Source organism: Bactrocera latifrons, unplaced genomic scaffold, assembly GCF_001853355.1.
Source record: "Bactrocera latifrons isolate USDA-ARS-PBARC rearing strain unplaced genomic scaffold, ASM185335v1 scaffold_240, whole genome shotgun sequence".
Lineage (NCBI taxonomy): Eukaryota > Metazoa > Arthropoda > Insecta > Diptera > Tephritidae > Bactrocera > Bactrocera latifrons.
In genome coordinates, this window is record NW_017535964.1 from 49,168 (window position 1) to 72,459 (window position 23,292).

The window sequence follows — 23,292 nt, forward strand, 5'->3', positions numbered from 1 at the left end:
TTATTTGATCTCATTTACTAAATTTTGAATTTTGGTCAATTTGATAAAAAAAAAATGATTTGACGTCTAACATCGCGTAGCAAATCAATGTGTAAAGATTGCCAGTTGCTATTATGCAAAAAGCATATTCGGCTGATATACAGGTTACGTAAACCTTACATACACATACTATATTTATCCCACCCTCAATATTTCTCATCTCTGATTAAGACAGTGATGTCTGCACGGCGTTAGAAAGGGAATTCAAATATAATATGTGCGTTAATAGTGTTCCCTTTCATTGCTAGAGTATTGGTATAAAAGGCTTAAAAGCACAAAAAAATATTTTGCATTTATTCCAAACCACTTAAAATCATGACATATTGAGCAGGAATCGACGCTTCTGCTATCAAATTAATATAAGAAACATACTTGTTGTTTCTTTGCGTTTAAGTTCTCATCCGGAACTAAATTTCATTAGAGGATAAAAACCGGATTTAACAGCAATTTCAATGTGATGGGATAAAAGATAATAGAAATGAAAAGGATGACTTTTCCAACAAAAAGGATAAGTGATCGTCTAAATAGGATTGTTCAGAATTATATCAAATATTTTCGCAACGCAAATGGCTTTAGAGTGAGTGCTACAGAATGTGTATATATACATATACAAATGTCTAAAGTTGTAATAGAAAAAAACTTCACAAATTGTTCCAAAAACTCCACAAGCATAGTTCTTCTTCTTCTTCTTTACTGGCGCAGAAACCGCTTATGCGGTTATAGGCGAGTTAACAACAGCGCGCCAGTCGTTCCTTCTTTTCGGATGGTGGTGCCGATTGGAGATTTCAAGCGAAGTTAGGGTCTTCTCGATCTGATCCTTCCAACAGAGTGGAGCGTTTCCTCTCCTCTGCTTCCCCCGGTGGGTACTGCGTTGTATACTGGAACTGGAGTGTTTTCGTTCATTCGCACAACTTTTTAATTCGCTGAACTATGTCAACGTTGTCATATATCTCATACAGTGCATCCTTCCATCGAATGCGATATTAACCAAGGCCAACGCGCAAAGGACCATAAATCTTTTGCAGACATTTTCTCTCGAAAACTCGTAACATCGACTCATCAGATGTTGTCATCGTCCACGCCTCTGCACCACATAGCAGGACGAGAACATTGAATGACATATATTGTTTGGTTTTTGTTCGTTGAAATAGGACTTTACTTCTCAATTGCCTACTCAGTTCAAAGTAACACCTGCTGGCAAGAGATATTCTGCGGTGGTGTTGATGCTGGACGACATTGTCAACAACTTCGAAGATATGACTGTCAACAGTGATATGGGTGCCTAGTCGCGAGTGCGACGACAGTTTGTTTTATCACACTAGATATTTTGTCTTATCCTCGTTCACCACCAGTCGCTACCTTATCCATTCTGGAGAAAAGATCTTCTTTAGTTCTGTAGCGCGAATTGTTTTTTCCAGAAGTTGGTTGAGGAAGTCACACAAAAGGGAGTTGCCTTGCCTGAAACCTCGTTTGATATCGGTCGGCTTGGAGATGATGTATGCTCCTTATCAGTACGCCAACAGCTCTACACTCTTATTGAAGATTGTACCTTCGCTGTTTAGTTCTGCGGCCCGAGTCGATGTTAGGTCTTGACAGCGTACACAAGTTAAGGACACTATCACAGTATGATCGATCTGGTTTTAAATTTTTCAATCTTGAGATAGCCATGTACCGTGATGAAGTTTATTGTATTGGATCTAGTACTAAAGACAATCATACTTCAGGGCCCCTGCGAAGCTAATCAGCCTCATCCCATTTTCTGAGCTCATCCGTGGGATGATCCGTGATCTGGGATCATCCGTGATCCCAGGACCAGGGTTGGCTATACCATCTTACACAAGTGTTATGTCTTATATATTCGTCAATCTGGTCAAAAATAGACAAAATTGGATCAATACTGCGGTTGGCTCCCTTATACCTATTAAAAGAATTTCAAAGTTTTGGTAGGCTTTATGTTGATCGGTTCAATTTCACCCGAACTTAGCCTTCCTTACTTGTTTAGTTATTATTTGAATGTTTTGTAATTAATTATGAAGTTGAGAATCATTAATTGTTATGATTAATTTTCTTGTCTTAGCAGGTCATAGTGGTGTAAATCAGTTAGGTGGCGTATTCGTGGGAGGACGCCCATTACCTGATTCTACACGTCAAAAAATCGTTGAGTTGGCCCACTCAGGAGCACGACCTTGTGATATATCTCGCATATTGCAAGTTTCTAATGGCTGCGTCAGTAAGATTTTGGGCAGGTTAGTAGTAATAATTAAATTATCTAAAAGCTAAAGTGAATCAAACGTTATATCTACATAAAAAGCCATTTACTACAATTTTCTTTTCTTGATGAATTTATTTCAGATATTATGAAACTGGAAGCATCCGACCACGAGCTATTGGTGGTTCTAAGCCACGAGTGGCCACCGCAGAGGTTGTGAGTAAGATTTCACTTTACAAACGCGAATGTCCTAGCATTTTTGCGTGGGAGATACGTGACCGGTTATTGCAGGAATGCATTTGCACAAACGAAAATATACCTAGCGTAAGTTATTCAACAAAATCAAAATATACACGTACATATAAAATAATTGTATAAAATTTTTATAAAATGTAAAATGTTCAGAAAATTTGTATCGTCGGTTTACCTTTTTTCACCCTAACCGCAGATGGGCCAAAAATTTATCCAAGTGTATGTAGACACTAGAAAAAAACCACAAAGCATGTACACACATATGAGCGCGTAATCTCGAAATACCGAATTTCTACATTATTAATGCTATCTGCTATGTTAACTTCATTTTTAAGATTTGCTCGTGTTGTCACCAACTTTCATTTAGTTGCACGACCCCCATTGTCCTTAATTTCTTTTTTCTCCCAATTGTTGACACCTCACCCACCCTTACTGACGCAATCATTTAAGCACATATTTAGCATTTCTTATTTGCTCTATTCAACTTTCTTTATTATTTACTTCTCGCTCTCTTGCTTAAACGCTTCAATGGTTGAAACGCGCTTTTATTCATTCCAGCCAGCAAATTGACGTGCGCACAGCTTCTATGCGTGAGTGTTGAAGCCAATTGGAAGTAAGGGCATCAATTTTGGTTAGAAGAGTGTGAAAACCTCATTGTCGTCGTGACAAGCGTGACGGAATGACATTTTTTATTTAATATTTAATTTGGGGGTGAATAATTTAGGATGCTAAGTGGTTGACGGATTGTAAGTCTTTAGATATATACAGAGGAAAATATACGAGCATTATTGATACCTTTTGGCTTAAAGACTGATCGGTTTGCATTGGTTTTAAACCCTTAGGGACACTGTGGCGAAACTAACAAGACCTCTTTTACTTTATATTTTTTTCCACATACTCTGTTTATATAATACATACATACATATATACATGTGTAAGAACATAACGGCTGTTAAGAGTCCTAGACAAATTATTCACAGAAATTAATTGGAATATTATTTTAACAATAGGAGCAATATCGTTTTCGATATGCATATTTGTATTAAGATACGATTTTTGTATCAAATGTGCTCAAATTAACAAACACTTGTCGTTTATCCAAACTCATTGTTTACAAAAAATATATCTAAAAAAATATAAAAAATAGTAACTATTTTCATTCTTTTCCGCATTCATAATTTCCCTTTTTCCGTCTGTCTGTATGTGCATATATACCCGAACGAGCCCCTCAGTTGTCGAGATAACGAAAAATTAACGATTTTCTGGTTTTCTTATAAATTTATATCTCTTATTACATTTTTAAATTGCAAAACTTATGTAGATATATGATCATACTTGCATTAACAGAAAATGTGCAATATTATAATTTATATTGAACACTACATGTTGGTTCAAATACGAAGTCCCTCGAAATTTTATATGATAATTATTTATGCATTTTTTCACTATCTCTCAGTTTGCGACATTTCTGTAGTGATTTTTCCACATGAATAGACACCCCTACAAAAGTTGTAAGGTAGTGCATACTAAGTCAAAGAGAATACTGACATCCTGCCATCTTGTCACATGACCGCACATTTTTAACTCCCAATTGCCAAACACGCGCTAACAGCACTTCTACTACGCCAAACGATTTCTCCGTTCACTTAGTAAACAATAACGTAAATGATGTACCCACAAAAAGTTCAATACAATAACTGAATTTGATTACAATGCAAATGCTACAACAAATAGCAATAATCAAATGCCAACTAAAATCAAACACAAAGGGCAGAATCAAATTGGTAACATAATAAAATAAAGTCCAAGTTATTTTAGCAAAATAATACTATCTAAAGTATTGTAAAAGAGAAAATAAAAAATACCAAATATTTGAAAAATGATTAAATAAATTACAGATATAATAGCAAAAAAACATGACCTCCTTATATGGAGCATTCAAAATAACTACTAGTCAAATAAAAAATATGTAGCGTTGAATGCAAATTAACTGTGAGATGTCGTTTATGACAGATTTGGTAAATATGTCAAATCAAAAAGTGTTCCATACAAGGATTTATTCCATTTGTTTAGCTTGTATGACAACTCTATGTTATAGTGATCCAATCTAAACAAGTTCTTCGAAGATTCGTTGCTTTAAGAATAACCCATGCCAAATTTCGTGAATATATCTCCTCAAATGAAAAAAAGTTTTTTATACAAGCACTTGATTCCGATCGTTTAGTTTGTGTTGGATGACAATCATAATTTTTTATATTATTGGTCTTAGACTCACTTAGTTTCATTATATATTTATATTAAAATCTAGGAATCTAGACTCAAATGTGTACATGTGTAATCTAAATGCAAACAAAAATGCTGAACTAAAAATATTTCTTTCATACGTATATATATGACGCTCTGCGACTTTTATTAATATAACTCACATATTAACTAATATAAACGATTGAAAACTTATGGTCCGGTTTCGACAGTTGGAGATGGTATCATGAGATAGTATACCATTTATGCAGAAATCTATTTCGATATCTTTAATAGCATTAGATGGAATTGAAAATTGTAATATATGGGTCGTATTTGCACAAAGAAATGTATAAAGAAAATGTTATGCACCAAATTTGGTTAAAACTGAAAGGTGAACGGTGCCAATTGTTCAATTTAGCATCATCTTCTATGGCGTCCTTCTGCATCATATACTATGCAAAATTTATTTCTGTTTACGTTTTTATTGTCTTTTGAGTATTTTTGAAAAAAACTTTCATGTATTTGGGGATCCGATTTCAAACCTTTTTCCGCTGTACGAAGAGGTGGTCAGCAAGTTTGGTTAATGTTGCTTTATTGGTTTGTTATATGTGACATATAAAAATTTTTAACCGCATTTGCTTTCTTTACTGATACTTACTGTACCAAACTTTTGTCATTATTTTTATCTTACTTTTTATGTTTTCGCTGAACGGCATGAAATGGACGTGAAAATAATCTGATTTCGCTTATTTGCAATACACATCTCTCTAGGGTGCCTGTGAACAAGCGATATTCCAATTTTTACTCAAGTTATCGATTACACGAACAGACGGATAGTTGGACTGGCAGTTAGTTGGAATTCAACTCGACTCGTCGTATGCAGGGTTGGTCCGGAAAATAATAGGACTGATTAGGATCGCGACTGTACTTCAGATCGTGCGCGCACCAACTGGATTCGGTAGAGGGCGTTCATAGCTGACGAACGAGCGTTCGTTAGAGCAGAGATACGCAATTAAATTCTGTGTGAAACTAGGTAAATCTGTGACAGAAACGTTTGATATGATCAAGCAGTCTTATCCAGATGTTGCTTTAGCAAGAAAGGGTATGTTTTGGTGGCACCAGGTCTTTTTGGAGGGCCGGGATGAGTTCACCTACAATGTGACTGTCGTGTGCAAAGTTTTGAACTCAGACCGTCGACTAAGTATTCCTTTAATTTCCCAGATGTTAAATTTATCAAAATCTGTCGTACATGACATTATTACAGATTATGATTATTGCGGAACGTGAAGGTGCGCCAAGAAAATTTGGATCTTTAAGTATGATGCCGAGACAAAGAGGCAATCTTCAAAGTGGCACACCACGCGCCAACGTCTTCTAGCCCAAAAAAGAGAAGAAGAACGCCAAGTTTTACGTGGAAGTCCTCAAGAGACTCAAACGAAGGATCAATCGAATCCTACAAGACATCGCAGCCGATTAGAAGTACCACGACAACCCCCCGGCTCACACCGCTTTTCTTGTGAACAGATGCAAAGATGGAAGTTTTTAAAGAATTGTAACTATTGTCTATACTGACTAAGTCAGGTACATGTTAGAAATTGCTGATATTAGTTATGTGGAGCCTGGGGTAAGTTTTCACCCGATTTTATCCAGTTTAGTTACAAAAATGTATCGTTAATAGAAAGACACCCTCTCTCATTTTAATTAAGACAACTCACAAACTGACTATTTCTAGAATACATTTACGGACGGAAGGAGGAACAGACATTTCTACTACATATATATACTTAATATATTATTCTTTTTAAAGTATTCGACGTTTACTTTTACCTGTTATTGCGGAAATGTTAAAGTAACTTGTTTAGGTAATCCATTAGTTCCAAAACGCTCACTTTATTGACATAATAAAGTCCAATTCTGAAACTTTTAATGGCCTTTTTAACTGTATTTCATTCCTTTAACATTTTCGCTTCTAATTTTTCTTTAAGCAAAAGAAGCATTTCAGGTTTAAAAAATGGGCTCTTCTACATTTTCGCTTTTCAAATTTTACTAATACTGGCATTGCATTCGCACCCCTTGTTTTTTCGTGAAAGGATATTTTTGCCTAATTTTTCCAGTTAGTTGAACTTCCCCCTTCCGACTCAAAGCGTCTGCCTGGTGCTGCCTTTTAAATCACAGTCAATGCTGCTGTTTCTGCAGCGCTGTCAACAACAGATATTGCAGCATATTAAACTGAAAAAAACAACAACAAAGAAAATGGCAATGACAAGAGCAACGAAAAAACAACAACTGCACCAAAAAACAAAAGTAAATGAATTGATATAGAGTAAAAAGCATCTAGGCAAAATTGTGCGACAGCTGCTGCCGTAGTCAGTTAGACTACAAGCGACAGGCGGCAGGCGGCAGGCGGCAGCTAAACAAGCAATCAGGCTCTTTTAACTTCTTCTTCCCTTATATCGGTTCCATCCTAGCGCGGATCCAAAGAGCTGACAACCAAAACTTACTTGCATACACAAATTCGTAAAAATTTGTATGTTTGTATGGTAGTAATGTTATATCCGTACATGTGAACAAACGGGAAAGGATGGGAATAATGTAAACTTCTTAACATCTTAAAATTTTTCATTAACAAGAATTTTACAGCATCAATTTACGACATCACAACATTTCCAGCCATATATGCCATACAAATCCTTAGGTTGTTGGTGCAATGCGTTCAAACAATTTAAAAAAACTGCCATGCACTTATGTCAAAATTTTTACTTTTCAATTTTATGAAGCCAATCATTTACTTATGTATGTATGCATGTATGTATCAATGGTACATCTGAATCAGTAGCGAATCCAAAATTTCTTTCTGGGGCTGGTTGGTATTCCCTTCCGACATATTTTGAATATTGATCTATGTAAGTTATCGTATGTATGTATATATTAATTTTAGCTGTATATGCATTATTAAACAATTTATATGAATATACCTCTGCTTTCGGCAAATTGTTTAGGTTTCCTCTATAAATCGAGTACTGCGCAATCTGGCCGCTCAAAAGGAACAACAACAACAACATAGCTCGCTTCTGACAAATGACAGTAAATGTAATGGGGGCAGCGTAGCCAGTACTAACAGCAACCCGAAAGCAACCAATCCAATTGGCAGCACGACCGGCAGCGGATCTATGGGCGGTTCTAGCGGAGGCAGCGTTGTGGATATACAATTGCGGACCACGAACACACCTCTAAATTCTGATGGCAGCGTGGGGAGCAGTGTAAATGATTGCGGCGAAGGCGATGCCTTTGCGAATAGGAGCTCTGTTGTTAGTGGAGCTGTTAGAGACACTACCACAGATGCTATGTATGACAAGCTTCGCGTACTAAATGACCATCATCCACTTGGGGTCGGCTCATTGCATCCATCTACCGTCACTTCAGCACAGATGGAATCATCGGTCCCAGCACCCCCCCATAACTTACATCATACACAGCAGATGCAACCGCAAATTCATCAAGATCATCATCCGGTTCAACCAAACACGCATTCGCAGTCTCATTCTCATATGCATGTTTCAACAACAACCCTACCGACTCAATCGCATACCGCAAATACGTTAGCGCTCACACATCACCATCCTCAACATGCTGTGGTTAATCAGTGTTGGCCACCACGCCACTACTCCACCTCATGGTACTCACCGCCATTAAGTAGTGGACTTTCCAGTGGAGCTGTGCCCAGTGGCGCAAATAGCGTTGGTAGTGCTGCTATTTCGTCACCCTCCAAAATTTTGGCTTCAGCCTTTGCAACAGGTGTACAACCGCTTAGTCCTCATGGTGGCGGTAGAATGGCAAATGGAAACGGCGGCAATGGCAGTAATGGGAGCTTATCGTCAGCGCAAGTCAGCAAATGCCCAATAAGCGATGACTTAATGTTGAAAAAAGGTAAGCACATCTGTGTTTCTTTTCGTTAAGTTCAATAAAAAAATGCACATATCGGTTAAAATATATTTTTGTTTGTATAGAATTACATTTTACATTACACACGTACATACATATTAATGTAGTGTGCAAAATTAGACCGTATATTAAGCAAACTGATTGGATTTGTTGAGTTATCTGACGGGGTATTCAATTTACTTACTTGTCCAACAAATATAACAAAGCAGTATTTTTATGTATTCACGATATGTACCCTTAGAGAAGGTATTAACTGATATTATTTAAATTTCATAAATTAATAATATCATCTCTCACACGAAAACTCATACGTACATATATCACATTAAGTTATCTACGCCCACACCTTTAACTAGCATCCCTGCTTGCACATGTCCACAATCGTTCAGCTGTGCTACAGTACGTTTAACAGTTCCAAAGTATGTACCTGTATAAATGATCAGAGTGATGAGCTGAGTTGATTTTGTCATGCTCTTCTATACGTCCGCCAACTCCTTCAGTTTTTGAGATAAGGATCTGAAAATTTGTACAGGTCTTTCTCTCAACAAGAAACTACTCATTCGTCGGAATCGCTGATATTGGACAACTCTGACATTTGGCTGTTATCCAAACTGACTGATCTAACTTTTTGACAAGACATCTTCACAAAACTCGGAACATATTATTGTTGTAAGCAACGAAATAATTTGCTAAAAAAATTTTTTAGATCGAACCACTAACGCGTTTTTCAATAAGAGCGCTACGAAAGTGAAAGTACATTCGATGTCTTTATGTATACAACTCGATTTATTTTGCGTGACCACCATGGGCACGCTTGCAGAAGTCCAGTCACTGAAACCAATTTTCAAAGATTTTCAAGCATAAATTGGCCGATACTGCTGCATAGCCATATACATACATAGTCTAACAAGTCTAATGGCACGACCGAGGCGGCCATTTCATGAGATAACACATTCACCAAACTTAGTTTTCAATAAATCGATTGTGAAATTCGTAGTGTGGCTTGTGGCGTCGTTCCGTTGGAACCACATATTGTCCAAGTCCATATCTTCCAATTCGAGCGAAACAAATTCGATTGTCATTAAGCGGTAGAGATTCCCATTCACAGTAACGTCCCGGTCTTGATCATTACGGAAGAAGTACGGCCCAATAACGCTCATGAAATACGTGTGGTTTGCTGCCTGACCAATAATGCATATTTTGCTTTTTGACGAAGCCATTCAATTAGCAATAAAGCTCATGACTGTAGTGATTTGGAATCCGGATCAATTCCTCAGCCCAATTTACGAACATTCGACGATACTAGTGGTCAAGCGTCTTCAGTTCTTGAGTCAGTTTGATCTTGTAAAGATGTAGGCTAAGATCTTTTCACACAACGACGTCACAGAGATGCCCAACCCTTTAGAACGACGTGTAAGAGATTGATTTGGGTCTTCCTCAATTGATGCGAAAGCGGCAGCAATATTTTCGACACTACGGGTACTTCTTTGTCTCACTGGCACGGGAACATTTTGTACTGTGCCTGTGGAATAAAGTTTTTCTACTAGACGCTCAAGTGTTGAAGCCACTGACTCCGAATTTCGGTAGTAAATTTTAAAAATTTCGTCTTATTGTTGGATGGAATAACTTTCCCTGATGAAATGGAAACCTTACTGAAGAAAATGTCAAAAGATGGGGGAATAATATGAAAGAAATGAAATAATGGTTAATTTTTTACAATATTTTCTCGTAAAAAAATAAATTTAAAGGGATTCTTTGTGGCGGATATCTCCATGTGATGAAAGTCTTCTAAAAAATGTTTGTGTTTTTTTCGTTATCCAGTATTCTTTTTACTTAAAATTTGATTATTTCTAAAAATTATGCTTTAACACACTCTTTAAAATTCTTACACACATATACAGAATCTTCAGCTTAATTAACCCCCGGTCAATTGATTTCCGAGCTTGTTTGAAACACCTAACCGGTATATTGCAAGCAAAATAGGTATAAATTTTTATGCTTAATTAAACTCGGTTAATTCGGTTCCCTACATAATTGTAATGGTGCTGATGTTGAATAGAAGGGAAAAGAAGATCCTCCGAAGCCTTCGTCAGTTCCTGAAGTTTTAAAATACATGCAAGAACAATTTTTATTCAGGAAAGAAGTTTTTGTGTGAATAAGGAAATATAGAATTATTATCATTGAAAAATATCCAATTAACATTCTCAAAATATAAGCGGCGAGCTCCAAATAGTTTAGCTTAGTTAGTTTATACATATGGGAATGTTATGATGATCAATACATAAAGCGCACATATGTTATTTTTAAATTAATTAGGTTGTCCTATTAAGGGGGCAATGAATTGTTCAATGAAACGATTTTAGCCGTTAATTGATTTCCTGGTTAATTGAACCAAAAATTGTGCCTTTTTTGAGTGTAATTATCCGGGGTATAATTTACATGTGAATGCCGATTTGTCTACGCAATAGCCACGTGTGTCGTACTGTCACTATAACTATAAAGAAATTATTCGTGCAAAGTTTTATCTCGTTATATTAATTGCTTTTTGATTTATGTACTCGAAACTGAACGAATCAAGTGGAATTTAAAATTGTTCAATATGGAAAGTAGGCGTGATTGTGGTCCGATTTCGTTTATTTTCACAATGTAACATAAGAATATAAGAAGAATGTCACATAAATTTTGACAAAATCGGATAGTCGGGTTCTGAGATATGGGATTCCCAAAAAGTGGGCGGTGCCAAGCCCATCGTTTAATGTCCTGCTTATGCTTAATGCTTTTGGCGTAATTATTGATTTATCGCGCTTTTAGTAGTTTTTTACAGTACCGTTATATGAGCAGTGAGCGGGGTTATCCTCCAACTTCATCCATTTTCAAACTGTCAGTAGAAGTTTTTTTATGTTTGTACTTAGCATATTAGTTTGTTGTAGCTTAAGTGGTTTAGTAGATATATACATTAAACTTGTTAGTGGGCGGGGCCACATCCACTGTTTGAAAAAATTTTGCCCACAGGTGCCCCTTTCTACTACGTTCCTCTATACCAACTTACAGCTTTATAGCTTAATTTATGACACTTTATATGTTTTCGGTTAATGGCGATATCTCAATTTTTACTAAAGTTACAAATTGCATGGACGGATAGTCAGACGGATTTCAACTTTTCTCGTCATTCTGACCATTTATATATACATAGCCCTATATCTATTTCGCTTTATTTTAAGTGATACGTACAACCGTTAGGTGATCAGAACTGAAATACTCTGTAACAACTGGTTGCAAGAGTATAAACTTTTCTATATTACTCACTACCAAGTTAATACTTTGTTTTATGGTCTCGATCGAGAGGTAAGCTCTCCATCAGTTTCTGTTATCTGTTCCATGGCATGGAATCCAATGCTTCAATAAATCCCTTTGGAATGGCCATCCGATCCTTTAGCTTTTACATCATTCCTAAGTTTCTTTAACGGGTTAATATTGGGACTTTGCGCTGGCCATTGTAATTAGTTTTCGGTAGATAACCCATCTTTTATTGCCTTAATTGCTTGTTTTGGATCACTACTATACATGCAATACAATTTACAGAGTAATTTAAGTGAGAATGGCTCCATTGTGTGTCTTAGAATGTTTAGATAGGAATTATGATCTATTCTCCAAACAACTTTTACAAACGATGCGACTCTATACCTTGAAAATGCTATGGGATGCGTAACAGGACATTACCTTCATCATTTTTCACCATTTTTGGTGTATCTTGGGTTAAAGGATTGGCCTTTCAGACGATGAACGATGGACGTCTTTTGCAAATATTTTCATCCCGCGCTTTTATATGCACTAAAGAGCAAACCTGGAATGAGACAAATACTTCCATATATAAATGAACTTTATTGTATACATAAATTTTTTGTTTAATTATTTTATTTAACATCTCGTCTATAGATGGGTGAAAATATTATTTTTTGTATGAGTGCAAAAGTGAAACAATGGAGTTCTGCCACATTTCTGTTATATTTTTATGTTTCCAGTGTGAATTCGTGATTTTATTTTTAGTTACACTTGTAGTACACTTTAAACCTGTATAAAAATAATATAATATTATAATACTTTTTTTTACTAAAATATACATATGCTTACCATTTACTGCATTAAAGTGCATTTATTTAATTATTGTTCCGGTTTTGTTCCTCAGTGTATTTGTTTTCTGATCCAATATATACGAAATTACCTACCACTTCGAAGGTTGACTGTCAACAGTGCCTATTCGCAAAGACAGTGCCTATTCGTGAAGATGGTACCTTCTTGTTAAGTTCTGCAGCTCGAATTATTTTTTCCAGAAGTGGATTGAAGAGGCAACACAAACGGTTCGGAGAGGTTGTCCCCGATCCTGACGGAGCTTTTGGTGTCGCTCAACGTCACTTTACATAGCCGTTTTAGTTTTGCGAATATACCAAATTCAGACTTCGCGTCATAAAGGTAGCTCCTTTTCGTGCTATCAAAAGCAAAAACAAGGAGACGTGGTGTGTATCGATTCTCTTTTCACGCGTCTTTTCCAATATTTGGAGCGTGGTGAATATCTGGTCAGTTGTTGATTTGACAGACCCAAATCCACACTGAAAAAGTCCAATCAGCGCGTTGACAGTGTGCTTTAATCTTTCACACAATACGCTTTATAGAAATTTATACGCGATCTTGAGGAGGCCTATCCCACGGTAGTTAGCGCTGATTGCGGGGTCTCTTTTTTTGGATTGGGCAGCGCATACTTAAATTACAATCGTTGGACATGCTTTCGTCCGACGATATTTACCAACGAAACTGACGTATGCTTCTTATCAGATCTTCGCCGCCGTGTTTGAATAGCTTGGCCGGCAATCCATCGACCAGCGCTTGTTTCTAATTGCTATTCGAACTTCTTCATGGTCGTTCGATGGTCTGTTTCGTCGTCATCGATTGGGGAATCGGGTTCGCCTTCCCAAGGCATTATACTTTCACAGCTAGTCAGCAGGCTGGAGAACTGTTCCCTCCATAACTTGACTATGCTCTGGGCATCGATTACTAGATCACTCTGGCTGAGGTCTTGAAACCTTCTGTTAGTCGCCGTATTTTTTCGTAGAGTTTTCGAGCATTGGCCCTGTCGGTCAGGTTGTCAAGCTCTTCATATTAGGAATTTGGCCTCTTTCTTTTTCTCTCTGCAAATGGAGTGAGACCCCATTTTGCCTCTTAAACTCTCGGTATCCATCCATCCCACCCCCACTTGTTGTGGTCAATCGTAACATTGCGAGGTAGGCAGTCTGTTTTCTCTGCGCTGCGACACGGCACTCCTCGTCGTACCAGCTGTTCTTTTGCATTTTCCGAAAACCAATGGTTTCGGTTGCAGCTGTACGTAAGGAGCTTGAAATGCCGTCCCACAATGTCCTTATACCGATGTTAGGACCTCGGAGCGTACGCACGTCTAAAACACTGCAGACGTGTCTTCCACCTATCACAACATGATCTATCTGGTTGGTGGCTTTTCTATCCGGAGACAACCAGGTAGCTTGGCTGAATTTACCGACTGCAGTAAAGTCGCCAAGCACGGTTTTGACATCGTGAAAGGGGCAGCTCTCATAGGTACGCTCCAAGTGCTCATAGAAGGCATCTTTGGCCACATCGTCCTTTATATTGAGGAACCTGAAGTCTTTCTTCCATCACTTATTCCACATCGAACCTGCGCTCCTTTATATGGCCACTGTAGTAAATGCCACAAGGATCTACTCACCTCACTCCTTGTCCCGTTCATCGCATTTCGTGGACAGCGGTGATGTCAGCCTCACGAGGATATCAACCAGTTGAGCAGTGGCACTTTCCCAATTATGGGACTAAGCACTTCAAGTGTATGCTCTCAAATCGTAATATTTATGGTCGCCATCAAAAGGGGGTTTCTCATTCGAGGCTCTTCTTGAATGTTCATTGAGGGCGTTTATTACGAAACACCCGCACAACTTTGTGGAGGGGATATTTTGCCTTCTCACTTTAGCTCGCCTTTAAACGGATGTTCTTATGCTACCCATAGAGTACTTACTCTGGGACCGGAAGTCGTGAATTGCTTGAGCCATAGGTAAAAGATTCGTTTCTGACCACTTCCAAATGAATGGTGATCAGAGAACTTTCGTACACATGACTCCATCTTCCTTAAATTTTATTCAGATTTCTGAAAACCGGACGAAAAATTTTTCTAAAAACATCGGCCTAAAACCGTTGGCTCGACCGGACTTAGAACCATAGTTGTTCAGAATGATTTATAGAACATTTGACGCATACGCGATTTTTCCGGTTTTTGTGGCATTCTGTGAATCACCCTAACCTAGTATAAGAAATATTTTTTTCGCTGCTGTAGACGACTTCTTCGTCGCAATTAAAAGCTGATGCTTGGAGGACCTTTTTAGGGATGTTTTTTTCAGAGTACCAAGCGGAAAGGTAAGCTCCGCTTAACGGTTTTCTAAAGAACATTCGTTTCTTACACACTCTAATGTACACGCATATCTCGAACCATGATTGTACACTTCAGTCAACGGTTTCACGTTTACTACACAGAACTTATATTTACTTTTAGTTCTAGTTGATTTTTATTTTTTTTTTTTAAACCTCTCCCGGAAGAGCAATAAGCATATTTTGTGATCATTTGTGAGTTGTGGCTGTTGCCTTATTATTTTATACCCAAAGTATAATAAATTTGTTCATAAGATATTAAGCCCCAGCATAAAAGAAAATGGACTGAAATAGTGTTAGTATAGTACATATGTATATCAATACATTGTGTATGAAATGATGAATTGATTATTTAAATATTTATGTTTGTAGAATTTTCGTTTTTAGGGTATTCATATTTCAAAAACGTGCAGGAGTATTTCAGGCCAACGATATTTTTCAAAAGTGCTAACGTAACGACAAGAAAAAATGTTAATTTTGGATGCACGGAGGAATATTACGTTTCCCGGGCGAATTTTTTATAGGATGAAAAGGTATTAAGAGATTATTATCTTAATGGGTCATGACAACTATAAGTGATATTTGTCCGAAGATTTTAGCGTTAGCTTGGACTATACCATAGGTAATTTATGCCAAATTTCGTGAAGATATCTTCGCAAACGAAAAGGTTCTCTATACAAGATCTTGATGATTGATTTTTATGACAGCTTCTTACTTATATCGCATATAAGTCCGATCTAAACATTTTTATCAAAGATTATACCATTGGCTTAGTCAATAATGCCGAATTGCATTATGATTTATTTTCAAACAAAAAAGTACAAGGACTTTGAACTACAAAATATTTTTCGCACATTATTTCGTTGCTCACGACAATATTACTTATGTGACGAATTTCGTGAATATATCTTGTTAAATAAAGTATTTGTATTAGATCGATCAGTCTGTATGTATGGTAGCCATATGCAATAGTTGTCCAATCTTGGAGGAAAAAGGACGTGTGCAAAGTATCAAAACGATATTTCAAAAACCGAGGGATTAGTTTACGTATATACAAACACGCAGACGGACATGGCTAAATCGACTGAGCTCGTCAAGCTCTTCATTTATATACATATATACATTATAATCATGTATATACTGTGCAGGGTATAATAATAAAAAGATGAAATATTACGAAAATGATGAACATATTACAGAAATAAAATTGTTCTGAAATGAAATTTAGATCGTGTACTACTATTGTTCGGAATCTATGAAACGAATATATCGGCGGTTATAGCCGAACCAACAACAGCGCGTCAGTCGCGCACAAAGGACCATACATCTTTTGCAGAAATTTTCTCTCGAAAACTCGTAACGTCGGCTATCAGATGTTGTCATCGTCCATGCACCATATAGCAAGACGGGAATTATGAGTGACTTATAGAGTTTGGTTTTTGTTTGTCAAGAGAGGACTTTGCTTCTCAATTGCCTACTCAGTCTGAAGTAGTACTTGTTGGCAAGAGTTATTCTGCGTTGTATTTCGAGGGTGACATTTTTGTTGATGTTAGTACTGGTTCCAAGAGAGAAAAACTTATCTATGACGTTAAACTGTCAACAGTGTCGTGGGAGCCAAGTAGAGAGTGCGACGACTGTTCCCCTTTCTGGAAAAAGCAGAACTATCAGTTATTAAAGTATAGAATAGATTTGATAAATCTAATTTTTCATTACAAACTAAAACTAGAATTTTTATATATTTACCACTCTCCATATTGCCCCCATAATTAAATAATTACCAGTTTCTTACTTAACTAGAATGTTCTTACTTCCTGTTACTTAAATATGTAAATCTAGGGGCAACTGGCAATGACAGCAACGACAAGTAACACATTTACAACAAAGGCAATCGTTACATGATTATCTCATTGACAACACTAACAACAAACATAGCACACCAATAGTATAATAGGATTTATATGCATAATGCGTAAAAATAAATATCCGCAGGATACTTGCCTTGGGCAACATCAACCATTATATATCCCTTTACAGGCTGAAAGGACAACTTTGAATATATTTAAGCCTGCATGTATATAAATGTACATATGACATATTTTTTATTTTTTTATTAAAAAACAGAAATATGTATTTGGAAAGAATATGTGTTGCAATGTCAGTTTCAATTTACATATACATATACACACATGCATACATACTAATACACTATTCTATGAAAATAAAAGGGCTTATTGAAGTCAGAGACTTGCAAATATAACAATTTTAAATAACTTTTTTTTTGCCAGAAATTTATTTATTTGTATTTTTTTAACATTCTTTTATTATATTTATTGGATTTGCTTTTTTAAAGCCTAACAATAAGTTATTAAATCTATTTAAAAAGTAGACAAGCTCAAGCAAGATATTGAGTTGTTTTGATAATACGTTGTGCTTTAGTTATATTTCTGCTTTTTAGGCGTGTTTGATCGCAGGAACTTTCTAAAACATTAGCATATGATCCTTCTTATTTCTTTACCATAGACATACCAAGATATAGAATGGTTTTATTCTTATACTATATAAACGGCCTTAATACCACACCTTCTGAAACGCATTAGTTACGTCTAGAAATATAGATGAGCAGTACTCTCTGTGCGGTCTGCATGAAGATGACTGTGTTAAGTTTTCATCAGATTTATCTATCAGAATAATCTTCCACTTTTTTCTTGAAATTGGATAGTATCCAAAACTAAGAATTGAATTGAAGAGTAATTAAAGCACCTCTACAACAATATTTAGCAACTTAATTAGCATTTCTAGGGTAATATTATCCTGTCCTGGCGACTTTTTTGGATTAAGTTCTTTTATGATTCTAATAACTTCAGAAGGTGAAGTCTTTAAAGACTCGAGCGACTCGTTAGCTGTGTTGGGTAAGATTGTGAGCTTAAAGTTGTTATTTTTAATTTAGTACCGCAGATTTCAATTGAAGCTGAGTGGAAGGGGAGCGGCCATTCTCGTCTTGGACGCCCTTTTCCATTTACAAGATTTTCTATTTCCCTATTAGCTATTTTTCTAAGACAACTACGTTAGTTATTATATCGTTGATTTCTCTTAAGATTTCGTCAATATCTCTTCCTGTTTTTATTTTGTGCTTAATATTATTGTAGCTAATTTTATTTTATATAAGTAAAAACATGACATAAGTTTCACTTGATAGAAACTTAAACTAAAAATAATAATTTTAAAAGTATAGGCTAGTTTATCTATCATAAAATGAAGTTCACTGAGGTGGCCATCACTAATGCTCCGGGTTTCATCTAAAACCAACAAAACAAATAGTTGATTTATTAGATAATCAAGTGCATGAGGTAAGATTTTTATTTACAAAATAGTTGACTCAGACAATTTGTTTCACGGTTTGCGAGAAACCAATAGTTGTGTATACAATATGGAAATTAAAAAAAATTGGGCGGGTTTCGAGATAAATTATGAACTAACTCCTTAAATATTTTAGAAGAAATAATAAGTTCTCTGTCCGCACATTTTTCATTTGTTAACGTTGCTATAGTAAATAAGATTTATTGGATGGATATATGGACATAACTCAGCCGACTATCCTGTTATTAATGATTAATATTGTCTGACTAATGGTATTAGAAAAATACACATAACCAGGCCTACCATCTGCACATTGAATATCCAATTTCAAAATTTCCAGTTTTTTTTCCATCAGGTTAACTTCACCCACTCGCTGTAGAAAGGACTTCCAGAGTGCTGCTGTTTCACAGAAATACATACTAAAGGCAGAAAACCTCTTAACTGATATACATATATTAAATGAAATCCATTCGTTCATTGGAATCTGTTATTGATGGATCTTTATAATGAACTGTATCATGCATGCGCACTAAATTAGTGAAAAGTAAATAAACTTACCGTCAAGAAGTAAGGAAGGGCTTAGTTCGGGTGCATCCGAACTTTTTATACTCTTGCAACTTGACACAATCAAAGCCAGGAAAATACTTTAAGGTATAAAATCAATAACATAGAGTAAAGTCAGCCGAATATTCGAAAATCCTGATATTAGTTATATAGGGGTAGGCCAAGCTTTCGCTCAAATTTATCTATTATATTATAGGCAGAAAGATACACTTCTTATAAGTTGAGCATGCTCTCTTATTTTCATTAAGATAACTTATATGTTCGCTGATTGATGTACTATATGTATGCGGTACAAAGTCACCCCGAAGTTCGAAAATTTTATGTAAAAATCTTAAGTAAAATTAAGTATATGGAGGCTATGGATTGATCCGATTCAACCCATTTTTGACATACAGACACACTATTATAGTTTATTTATTAAATTAATTAATAATTATTAATTAATATTTATTTATTTTTACAATGTAGCAAAAGAATATAAAAAGAATGTCACATACTATATTTCGTCGAAATCGATTTCTCGGGTACCGGGATATGGGATTTCACCAAAAAGTGGGCAGTACCAAGCCCATCGTCCAATTTTCATGCCGGCGTCCATAAAACTCTCTCATACCATCTCAGTGGTAAAACTCAATGCCTCAATTGAATACTGATTTATCGCGCTTATAATATTTTTTTAACAGTACCGTTATTTGGCACGGTTATCCTTCGATTTCATCCATTTCACACTGTCGGTAGAAGTTCTTATAAGAACTGTACGCAACAAATTTGGTTGTTGTAGCTTAAATGGTTTAGAAACCCACATATTTCATTGACATATGTGTCTCAAGTTTTACTCAAGTTACAGCTTACACGGACGAACAAACGGACTATTTTCGGCACCCTGATCATTTATATATGTGCCCTGGTCTACGAAAAGGGAGCTAACGTGCGAAAACTAGTTTTCTGGGAAACAGCTGTTAAAAAGAAGCATCTCATCTTCCATCCGAACTAAAAAGTGAAAATTGATTTTTTGACACCTAAGCCCCCTTTCCGTAGACCAGGTCACATATATATAACTCTAAATCTATCTCTATCAGTTTTAGGTGATACGTACAATCTTTAGGTAAGCAAAACTATAATACTCTGTAGCAACTGGTTGGAAGAGTATAAAATCAACAGATTAAAATATACGTACAAACAAATTCCGTTAAGACGTAAACACCATCATATCTCYATGTGGCCTTCGAAAATGATTTACGTTCTAACAACGCTTTGATATCTGACAAAGGAAAGTGTTATGTTTGTGTTATTGGTGCGAAAATGAGCTTCGAATAAAGAGCCAACATTAAATATTGTTTAAAAATTGGTAAAAATCTTACCGAAATGTTCCAATTGATGAAACAAGTTTATGGCGATGATTGCCTATCTCGTGGCAGAGTATACGAGTGGTTTCAACGTTTTTAAAGTTGTCGTGAGGACATAAATGACGATCAACATCTGGGCCAATCAAATTCCGTGATCACCGGAAATTCCATCGAAACAGTGCGTGAATTCATCAAAAATCAGCCCAAATTGTTATTGAAATTTATGGAAATGAAATTGAACATCCAAAAAAACATCGATTTATCGAATTTTGATCGAATATTTGGGCTTTCGAAACTTGTTCCGCACAAATTGACTGACGACCAAAAATTGCTCAGAATCCAACATTCAAAGAACGTCCTTTTGCCCGATTTGACCAAAAATCACATTTTAACCTTTAACCTTTCCCCATATTCACCTGATATGGCACCGCGCGAATTCTTCCTTTTCGGAAAAATACATTTGTCCACGAAAGGACAGCGTTATGCAGACGTAGAGGCCATTCAAAAAGCTTGCAACGTCATACTGGCGGCCATGCCGGCCAACGAGCTGAAACACTCGTTTGGCTTGCTTTTGGACCGTGCACAAAGCTGTATTGAATAAGAAGGAGACTATTTTGAATAAAGTGAATAGATTTTGCCGAAAAAACCAATTGTTCTAATGATTTTTAAAGTCCCGTTAACTTTGGAACGCACCTTGTACTAAGTGCAACATGACGTATGTTTCACTCTTCAATTCTATTCGTTGCTTGAACTTAGCTATTTTCTTCTTCTTCATTGGAGTTAGCTATTTTACTACCTTTATTTGTGAGCCAAACTCCTGCTAGTAAAGGGCATTCCTTCTTAGTTATGTGTCATGCATTTAAAATGAACATGTTCATGGTCGACTAAATTCATGTACCAGTACAATGCTGATACACAAGGAAATAAAATCAATCGTGCATTACTATTGTAATTATACCCTTGACAGGGGTTTGTCACGAAGTTTGTAACACCCAGAAATAAAGATCGGAGACCCTATAAAGTATATACATATATATGATCAGTATGTCGAGCTGAGTCGATTCAGCCATTTCCATCTGTCTCTCCGTCCGCTTACTGCTTAATGTAACAATATAATATCCAAAAAAATTGTTCAGAACGAATTACTATTTGCTAATTATGCTTCCATATAAACTGAACACATAGTTACTAGCAGAAATGCACCTGTGAAGAGTATTTAGCTTCGGTGCAACCGAAGTTAACGTTTTTTTATATCTTTTTACTTAAGTATGAGGGAGTAACAACGCGAAATGACATATATAATCATCTACGCACAAATATAGTTTATATTCAAAATATTGATGTTTTGGTAATACTTAAAAAAAAATGCGACTAAAATCGAAATTTTACCATTGTGCACAGTCAAGAAATACACTTAAATCATCGAGTCGACATTCTTCGATTTTATTCTTTTCTTCACTACGACTTTGCGGTATATTTTTATAGTATAGTAACTAATTACACTACTCAACTAATCTGAAGAAAAAATTTGCGACTGATGTGCTAGGAGGTGTTTAAAAATGTGACATTATTGTAATATATATTTGTCGTATTAGAAAATTGTTGTCGTTTGACCTACTCCCCTTGACTACAACAAAAAAATCTAACGTCTCTATAAAATTCAGCAACCCAAAATTAGCTAGAAACACCATCAGCCGCAAAATGACTGTACAGTAGTGTTATTTGTTTATAATGTCCATGGCATTTCTATATGCCCTGAGGGGCCGATGTATCTATCGGGCTTCCATAAAGCATTTTTATTTATTTTAGTTGAAATAAAAAGAAATACGTTTTTTCTCACTTAATACTTCTTCTGATAAACATGTCAACATGTCAACTAAGATATCACCTAAAGCATCAAGATATCTGCAATACAAAAAAATTAAAGAATTAAACTTAAGACCTTTAGTGCTCGCAAACATGATATACAGTATGTAAAGTATTTGATCACATACATTTCCAAAAACATTCTATTTTGTTCTTTTTTATTTAAACAAACTTTTGAATAAAAGGGATAAGTTCACTAAGTAGGCCTATGCAAGAACAATTAGTAAGTGCGAAATTACCCAAAATGTGCCGCTACTTTTCAGAGGACATTTACAAAYGTAGACGAAGTCATGTGATCAATTAGTTGACTTTGTGAAGTAMAGGGGTATTGATCGCCGTAATATTGTTCTGAGATTCAAGTATTTCTTTTTATTCTTTAAATAATAGTTGTTGAATCGCTATATGCTTGTTTTTAGTAAAAGGTGAGTTTGTTTTTTATTGTTTTTCTTTGTTATTTTCTTAAGATTGGCTTGACTATAGATGAAAAAACTTAGTGCAACAAAAATGGATGAAATCAAAGGGCTTATTCATTTTAACACAACGCATAGAGAAATTGCAAGAATCGTTGGTATTTCTGTAAGCGTTATTTCAAAAATAAGACAATCAATAAGCTCTTTATGTGTAAAAAACACCCCTGGACGAGTTTGGTGTGCATGAGAATGCGGGCCAAATCGGACCTGATCTCTCCCATAGGGATGGAGTAAATGTAACAAGTGAAGCTATGAGGAAGAAATTGCGGAAAAACGGACACCTCGGACGTGCCAAAGTAAAAAAAAACCACTCTTGACAAAACGACACCGTAAATTGAGACTACAATTTGCAAAAATATATAAAATGTACACCCAAAATGACTGGAAGCGAGTCATATGGTCCGACGAGACAAAAATAAACCGTCTGGGAAAAGATGGGAGTCAATGGATTTGAAGGAATCCCCGAGAACCTTTGACTACCCGTATTGTGCAACCAACGGTCAAGTTTGGAGGCGGTAATGTAATGATGTGGGGGTGTATG

The 23,292-nt window shown here is 36.0% G+C and overlaps 1 protein-coding gene across 4 annotated transcripts in view; it reads left to right on the forward strand.

The window, feature by feature from the left end:
• Nucleotides 1-23,292, forward strand: part of LOC108969130 (paired box protein Pax-6) — a 107,618-nt gene that overhangs the window by 40,041 nt on the left and 44,285 nt on the right. For 3 of the 4 annotated variants that reach the window (XM_018933680.1, XM_018933681.1, XM_018933683.1), the window contains 3 exons: nucleotides 2,120-2,285; nucleotides 2,392-2,572; nucleotides 7,744-8,671. In XM_018933680.1, the coding sequence (XP_018789225.1) occupies nucleotides 2,120-2,285; nucleotides 2,392-2,572; nucleotides 7,744-8,671 (1,275 nt within the window). Of the gene's footprint in view, nucleotides 1-2,116; nucleotides 2,286-2,391; nucleotides 2,573-7,743; nucleotides 8,672-23,292 lie in introns of all 4 variants that reach the window. The other variant, XM_018933682.1, reaches the window with a different exon arrangement.